This window comes from Calcarisporiella thermophila (genome assembly GCF_041956535.1).
Source record: "Calcarisporiella thermophila strain CBS 279.70 unplaced genomic scaffold VTP21scaffold_2, whole genome shotgun sequence".
NCBI lineage: Eukaryota > Fungi > Calcarisporiellomycota > Calcarisporiellomycetes > Calcarisporiellales > Calcarisporiellaceae > Calcarisporiella > Calcarisporiella thermophila.
In genome coordinates, this window is record NW_027192192.1 from 174,185 (window position 1) to 181,699 (window position 7,515).

General features: G+C 38.2%; 4 protein-coding genes across 4 annotated transcripts; 3 read left to right on the forward strand and 1 right to left on the reverse strand.

Annotated features, from left to right (window-relative positions):
- Positions 1-137: 137 nt before the first annotated feature.
- On the reverse strand, positions 138-1,024 carry VTP21DRAFT_4149 (uncharacterized protein; the record flags this gene model as incomplete). The annotated part of the gene is made up of 3 exons (XM_069394528.1): positions 138-282; positions 348-460; positions 524-1,024. The coding sequence occupies 3 exons, from the start codon at positions 1,022-1,024 to the stop codon at positions 138-140; spliced, it is 759 nt and encodes a 252-aa protein (XP_069255757.1).
- Positions 1,025-1,911: 887 nt separating this feature from the next.
- VTP21DRAFT_4150 (uncharacterized protein) lies at positions 1,912-2,484 on the forward strand (the record flags this gene model as incomplete). Its single annotated transcript, XM_069394530.1, has 1 exon — positions 1,912-2,484. The coding sequence occupies one exon, from the start codon at positions 1,912-1,914 to the stop codon at positions 2,482-2,484; it is 573 nt and encodes a 190-aa protein (XP_069255758.1).
- Positions 2,485-3,463: 979 nt separating this feature from the next.
- Positions 3,464-4,229, forward strand: VTP21DRAFT_4151 (uncharacterized protein; the record flags this gene model as incomplete). The annotated part of the gene is made up of 2 exons (XM_069394531.1): positions 3,464-3,551; positions 3,634-4,229. 2 exons carry the CDS (start codon positions 3,464-3,466, stop codon positions 4,227-4,229), a joined length of 684 nt encoding a protein of 227 aa, XP_069255759.1.
- A 1,081-nt stretch (positions 4,230-5,310) lies between these two features.
- VTP21DRAFT_4152 (uncharacterized protein) lies at positions 5,311-6,162 on the forward strand (the record flags this gene model as incomplete). Its single annotated transcript, XM_069394532.1, has 1 exon — positions 5,311-6,162. The coding sequence occupies one exon, from the start codon at positions 5,311-5,313 to the stop codon at positions 6,160-6,162; it is 852 nt and encodes a 283-aa protein (XP_069255760.1).
- Between the last annotated feature and the right edge of the window lie 1,353 nt (positions 6,163-7,515).

Sequence of the window (7,515 nt, forward strand, 5' to 3'; positions counted from 1 at the left end):
GAAAAATTCTAAATTTTGTTTGTGCAACCTATGTCAGTTGAGCTCAACAATTGAAGGAGGGCTGGAGCCCTCTGAGAGCTCCAAAACCAAAGTGCGACTTTATTGAACATGGAACACTGTTTAATTATATAGACATTTTACTCATGTAGCAGTACATATTCACGAGTGCTAAACCCAAATTTCAGCACGTCTTTCATCTTCAACTCATAATAGCGCGACCCAGGAATGCGCTCTCCGTTGACGTATGTGCCATTTGTCGACTCAAGGTCAATAATAAACGGTCTGCCGATAAACAAGTCATTAGTCCACACATGGAGGGCCAGTTCTGGTGTAAAAAGGAGATTTACTTCACTATCCGTTTATGCTGGAACTCCTTCTCGTCGAAGACCTGTATTTGCTTAAACTGTAAGACTGCGTGCTGTTTTGAGCAGGAGGGGTGGTCGACTGGAATATCCACAACCTATTGTGATAAGCATTCTATTGAGATCTCATTCCATTTACATTAAAATAGCATAGCTTTTACCAGTCTTTCCCTCCCAATCAAAAATGCGCTCTGCCTATATATATGAAGAGTGTCGAGCATTTCTTTGTCCTTAAAGACATAAAGCCTCCATTTAGAATCTGGTTTTCTAGCTTCGGGTGGCTCATGGTACTTGAGCTCGACTCCATTGACTGTTTTCGTCTCTGCAGCAAGCTTGCCTGAGAGGCCGAAGTTTGGCTTTTCTTTTGGCTGTTCTTCTTCCTTTCGAGGTTTGCTCTCATTGCTATCTCTTAGCCGCTCGCCTCGATCTCGATCTCGATTGCGATCGCGAGAATGTGAATGTGGATGGGAGCGTGAACCTGAATTTGATCTTGAACGTGATCTAGAGTAAGATCGCTTGCGGTGTGATGAAGAGGGGCTGTAGGATCGACGTGAAGATCTTCCTCGTGATCGGTATTCAGGAGAGCGACTACGTTCCCGTCGAGAAAGGCTGCGCCGTCGTGGAGGAGAGGAGCTATAATCCCGTTTCCGCGGCGACGCCATTATTATGTTGAAGAAGAGGATATGGGAGATTCCAAGCCTGAGCAGACATACTGGATTTAGAAATTAGAGAATCAAGGTTTCAGAAATATCTGCAACTGTTAATCCATTAAAAATTCGTTAATTAAAGTAATAATTCTTGAAAACTTTTGCTTTGCATTCTTCATCAAAAATTGTACACCGAATTTATACTAGCTTATATACCTATTATATCGTGATTTTATCTTCATTATGGCAACTCTTTCGACTTCCATTCCTCGTTTTATTTCTCAGTTTGGGACTCGTTTCTTGCCAAATGCTACACGGAAAAATGGCAAAGCGACTTTAAAAGCTACCTCATCTTCTCTTGCTTACAAAGAACAATTAGACTGCATTGCTCAATTCTTTTTTCATTCCAGATATGGGATGCTTTTGTATACTCATTTACCTGAACACACAGATAATCCTTATCATCATACCCTAAGTCAACTTACAGTGCTATAGAGAGGTGAAAGTAATGAGATAAGAAAAAAGCTGTTTTCTGTAGTTTCTGAGAAGTTTCCCCGGGAATTTCTAAGGCGGCTGGGCTTTAGGTTTGATAATAACAAATCGCGAACTGATTGGGTAGTTGAATCGAAATCTGTATCTGTATCTGTTTTACTTCACAGGGTAATGTCTGGTTTACAAACCATACTTACTTTCTACTAATTTGCGATTATCTATTATACACAGACGATACACGACTGAATGGGGGGGCAGTCGAATAAACAGAATGTTCCAACTCCCACTCTAGACACAAAACGAGCAGTAAAGCGCAAACCAGGTCAATATTCTTTCAGAATATTCCTATAAATATTTTTGCTTATTAAGTATACCTTTTTTTAGTGCCCAAAGCTGTTTTGGATTTTCTTATGGAGTCATCTCGGATTGCAGCAAATAGAGTACTAAAAAGGAAGAGAGAGGAGGAGATAGAGGAAGAGGCTGACGAAGGGTATGATGGTGAGAGATATATCCAGGTTCAGTATTTGAACGATACAAAATTGAACATCTTCAAGAGATTTAAAATTTCTCAACCCGATTTCAAGATCTCAAAGTCAAAATTTTATACTTTAATTCCGAAAAGCTTTAAGAAATCATGTAAGGAAACGGACATGTGTGAGGTGTGCGTCGAAGGCAAGAAGAATATCGATAATCTGCGCCGTATACATCGAGAAATCTATAATGATTGCATTGGAAATTGTTTCACGGGAGATGTAGAGCTTTGTGAACGAGAAGCTACTGATGTGGATAAAAACGGACTCGAGAAACTGAAGGAGAAAGTTGCTATCTATACTTACCATCAGCGCTTTGTGAATGAGAGAAAGTCGAGGTTTGAGAAAAATTCTAGAGAACTCGATGAGGACAAGAGAATACATATCATGGATTTCAACTATATAGGTTTTCGAGTATGGTCTGCGTATTACGGTAAGTATCGTGGTAAGTAATAGTTTATACATATATATAATAAATAAATTAAATATCGAGGTAAATAGTAGGGTAAGTACTGGTATATTGTTAGGAGAAGTTTTAGGTTAGTAAATAAAGTAAAACGTACTAGAGGAAGGGAAAGTTTTGATGGTGGTTTTTAGAAAGCTACTACAAGAGATTGTGTATCGATTGTACTAAAAATGAGAGCTCAAGGATGGATATTTGCAGAGTTATTAGTTCTCTAATTTGCAATAATACTAGATATTTATATCTAAATTGCTAGTTCAGCCAAATTTCATAATACTAATTTCTAAATCTCTGATTCTGTCTGATTTTTTGTGGAAACTCCCAAACACAATAGAAACCAAAATTCTGGCAGATTGCTGCAGAGAAATAATTTTGCCGGATATATACCCCAGAGTGGGAAGATAATTATTGGGCTGTTCCTCCCGTTCCGCCTTTCCTCTACAAAGTACGCTATTCGAGATATCTATCTTTTTTCAGACACAAGGGTAATATTTTTTGTATTTGTGAATAAGAAATGAATTGCCAAACTATGAGAATTTCACACATCTTTTCGCACATCCGGTAGTCAAAAGGGGAAGAATGCATTTTTCTCCAAGTTGTGAGGTGGGTGATTGCTTTGGTCCCCTTGAATAAGAATAATAGAGCTTTATAGGCGAATTAGAGCTCAACACAAAGTGTTGCGAAGAGGTACAGCATTAAATACGGTATAAAAAACTGCAAACTAAAAACTGTTTTGTGCGATAAATTATTTGAATCTGCTAAATAAATTAAGTAAAATAAAGTAAAATATCTGAAGGGTAATTCTATTTGTACCCGGGTATAACTATTAATTACCGCTAAATTGGTTAATTACTGCTAAGTTGGTTAATTATTTTGCTTTATTTAACAGCAAGTCACACTTTTACTTTTATTATTTTCAAGTTGAGCGTAACCTTTATAATTTAAATCTTTTCATTCTCCTTTGTAAAAATGACTATCATCTCCATTTCTAATCTCAAATCCCGTATGTTCAAAGATCGAGACGAAGTAACTGAATGGACGAACGATTACGTAGTTAGTATTGGGTTTGAATGGAGGGTAGAACGCTAAGATCTTACTACTGGATTCCTCACTGCTCTAACTTTTATGTTCACGATCAGGCCAACACAGTTCGAATAACGAAATACCTATGAGAAATGTATCAGCAGTGAAATGCGATTGTCCTTTAATATTGCGATTTCGATTTTCAAACGCCGTAAATGTCTATCGCGTTACCTCTGGTAATATCGAGCATAATCATCCTTTGAAGCCCGAGGATATTCGATTTGCTCGCAGATTTCGTAGACCCGACCCTGAAACAGTTCAGTTTACTCAGAACGTTGTTCAATTTGGAGGTAATGTTTCTCTCGCAACTCGTCTTGTTCGTAGCCAGATTGAATCCATTCAAGCTAAGGATATCCATAATGCTTTAGCGACAACTGCTAGAAGAGAAAAGGGTGAGCTGTCCGAAATTGTTGCCTTGTTGACCAAGCTTGAGAATATAGCCGAATATACCGTCAAATACATATTGGAAAATGGCAAGCTGCAAAACATATTTTGGGTGCGTAACTTGCATGTTTCACTTGCGGACAAGTGTCCTGAGGTCGTGATTGATGATAGTACCTATCTCACCAACCACTTCAACCTTCCTTGCTTGGTTTTAGTCGGTGTAGATGAAAATATCAAAACGTTTTTGATGGGAATTGCGCTACTATAACGCGAATCTACCCATGCATTTATGCGGGGGCTCCAGCAACCTATATCTTGTTTGAAAAGAGAATCAACTGAGAGTATACGAACAGTGATTAGCGATTCAGACCCAGCGTTCATAAGTGCTGTCCGTAATGTTATCCCACCTAACCAACTTAGCAGTAATTAATAGTTATTCCCGGGTACAAATAGAATTACTCATTCAAAATTTCAAATATATTTATTCTACCCCGCTTTTTTTAAATAAAAACTTTTTCGGCCCCCAGAGCCCGATAAAACATTAGTATAGGAACTGTAACATTTGCAGCTCCTCTCCAGATATTGAACTTACTTTAAAGTATTATGTGTTGGATACACAGTATCTTGCTGTTTATAACATGTCATTTCACATCAATATTTGAGAATTTCGTTAGGATAATGCTATAATAATGATTTCCTTTTATGTACTTATTATGACTTGTAAATGTGTTGTTTTAAATCCATTTCCATAAAATATTCGATTTTTTTGTTTTATTTCCCTCGTCCTTCCCATTTTCAATTAAGGTAATTTTGTCTACCCTGTAGAACCGTTAAAACAGGTTCCAAGCAATGTCCAAGAGCTATCCCTTCATTTCATACAAAAAGGACAAAAGAGTAATGTAAATGAATTACCCCATTATTGCAGAAGTATTAGGGAATAAAAAATATCGAATTAAGTCGACAGTTATTACAGCTATTGAGATAAACTCTCACAAGCGTAAATGCTTTTGTTTTTTTATTTTGACTTTCATATGAATAAATTTCAAAATGCAGTAATTAATTTGCCTTCGATCCACCTTTTGCATAAAATAAAATCAATTTTGATATTGCTGTATACTGTTATTACTACAACAAATAAACCACTATTTATGTAAAAGTGCAGGAAATATAAAAAAAACGGGTCCATGCTAAGATATCGAGAGTGATTGAGCTAAGCCTTTTAGAGGGGAGAAGTTGCCCCCCAGCATCCTTATTTAATATTCAAAGGAGCATGGTTAGCCCCTATTTTATCTACCCTTCTCTTATTATATACTCATAATTTTCCTTATTGTGTCAGATTTTGTTACAACATGAGAGTTACACAATTAACATGGTTGGCATTCTACTTCATTGCAACACGAGCCATCGCCGTTGTCATTGTAGAAGAGTCATTTGGTGGACAAACCCTAAAAGACCCCTCCCAATGGTACAGTACATATGAGGGGCCGGGTGACCCTACTGGATGGGCTTGCCTGACTGCTGCATCTGGAGAACAAGGTCCTCTCCATGCATGTAAGGGTGGAATAGGAGTGGACAGACCAGGAGATGGCTCATTGCGTCTAACAAATCACGAAACTTTTCAAAATGGTTTCATTCTGAACCATAGAGCTCTGCCTTCGGAAAAAGGGCTCCGTATAGATCTCGGATTCTCATTTTATGGATCTGCGACGGCCCCTAATTCTGCTGATGGTGTCAGTATCTTTCTGCTGGATGCGGATAAACCGCTTCCTCCCGTACCCGGAAGATATGGAGGAGGATTAGGTTACATTGGAATTGAGGGAGGGTATATTGGCATTGGTCTCGATGAATTTGGAAATTTCTCTAGAGATAGGGTTAGAGAACCTAATTCAATCGCTATCAGGGGCTCAACCAATTCAGGAAATCGATTACTAAAGGTCAGTCGACTCAGTGGAGACCAGCGAATCTCAGTACCAGAAACGAAGAACTATAGAGAGGCGGAGCGTAAAATTAGCATTGAGCTATCGCCTACTGGACACATTGGGGTCTATATTGACTTTAAGGATGGTAAAGGTCTTATTCTGGTTGCCGAGGCTGAAAATCCTGGTGTTCCTCGAGCTGTTCGACTTGGTATTGCTGGTAGCACCGGGAGCTATACTAGTATTCATGAAGTGTTTGATCTCAAGATAGAAACTTTACAATAGCAGTTTTTAATTAAATTAGCCTACATATTAAATTACATAGTTTCTAATATAATCATAACTCCAAGTTTTTTTTCTAATAATTTTTAAGTAGAGGGATACTAATAATTCTCAATTGTAACGAGGTGTAGCGGTTTTTTTTTTGGTAGACTTAATAAATATAGAAATTAGGTGAAAATCATAAAACATAACTAAGGAAGCAAATAGTCAAAAAAAAAAAAAATCGTATGATCCTTACAGAAAATTTGGATATATTAGATCCAGTTTTTTTGTAGGGAGATTCCAAGCCTGAGTAGACAAACTAGATTGGGAGATTCCAGAATGAACCAGACGAAAAATATATAAGGAAATAAGGATTACGAGATTTGATTGTCCTAGATATTTAAGTAGTATATCTTTAATATTTTGTCCTTCTTTTGAGAGCTAATAACTCCACCAATATACATCCAAATGCCCTCATTTTTGATGCAATGAATACTCTTTTTCTTGCCGGTTCTTTTTGGAAAACAAATGCAAAATTTTCCCTTCCCTTAGTAGTGTTATACAAAGTTGCTAACCTACCCTAAAGCCCACCTGGTTATGTTGGTGGCCTTTTTCTTCCACTCTTGAACCCCCTAATAAGCAGGATAGAGAGGTATACAACAGCGTTCGAAGTAGGAGGAGCCTCAGAGAGGGTAAGGTTTTGGCCCACCATCAACTAAAATTAACCTACTTTCTCAGAGGAAATTAACCGTTGCTCCCGAACCTCTATCCTGGCCAGGAATTTTCCCCTTTATATGTATGAAGAAGAAATGCGAGGCAAGAAATCCACAGTAGACCGCTAAGGAAGCGGGGTGGTATTCCCAGCTTCAACCAAACCCCCTTGGGTTCTAATGTAAATTTTAATTCCTTGACTCCATTTCTTCTTTTGACCCCCACGCTCTCTTCCTACCTCCTATCCACCAACTCATATACGCCAATCTATATAATCACAACGACAACCTTATCAACCGCTTACATAGGCCGTCCATATCCAGCTCTCGTGCAAGCGACTCAACCCTATATAGATACCTTTTAACCCCGGGGACCCTCTTGCTATCTTCTTTCGATACTGGAGGCCGCTTTGTTTCCCTAGTGTCCTTCTTTATCAGAATTTTCGATATTATCGGTACCCATTCGTCTCGTGACGAGGAGCTGCACGCGAATATTGAATTATTTCTACAAGAAAATGAGAAGTATGTCGAAATGTTTTTGATTGACAAAACCTTGAGTGATTCGGGTCTTTAGGCCCTTTCATAGTCGAAAAACTTTATCGAAAGTTTTGTCTCTGGTTCTCTGCCATTGTTGGTTGTTCCAAGCGGCCTTCAAAAGAAGAAA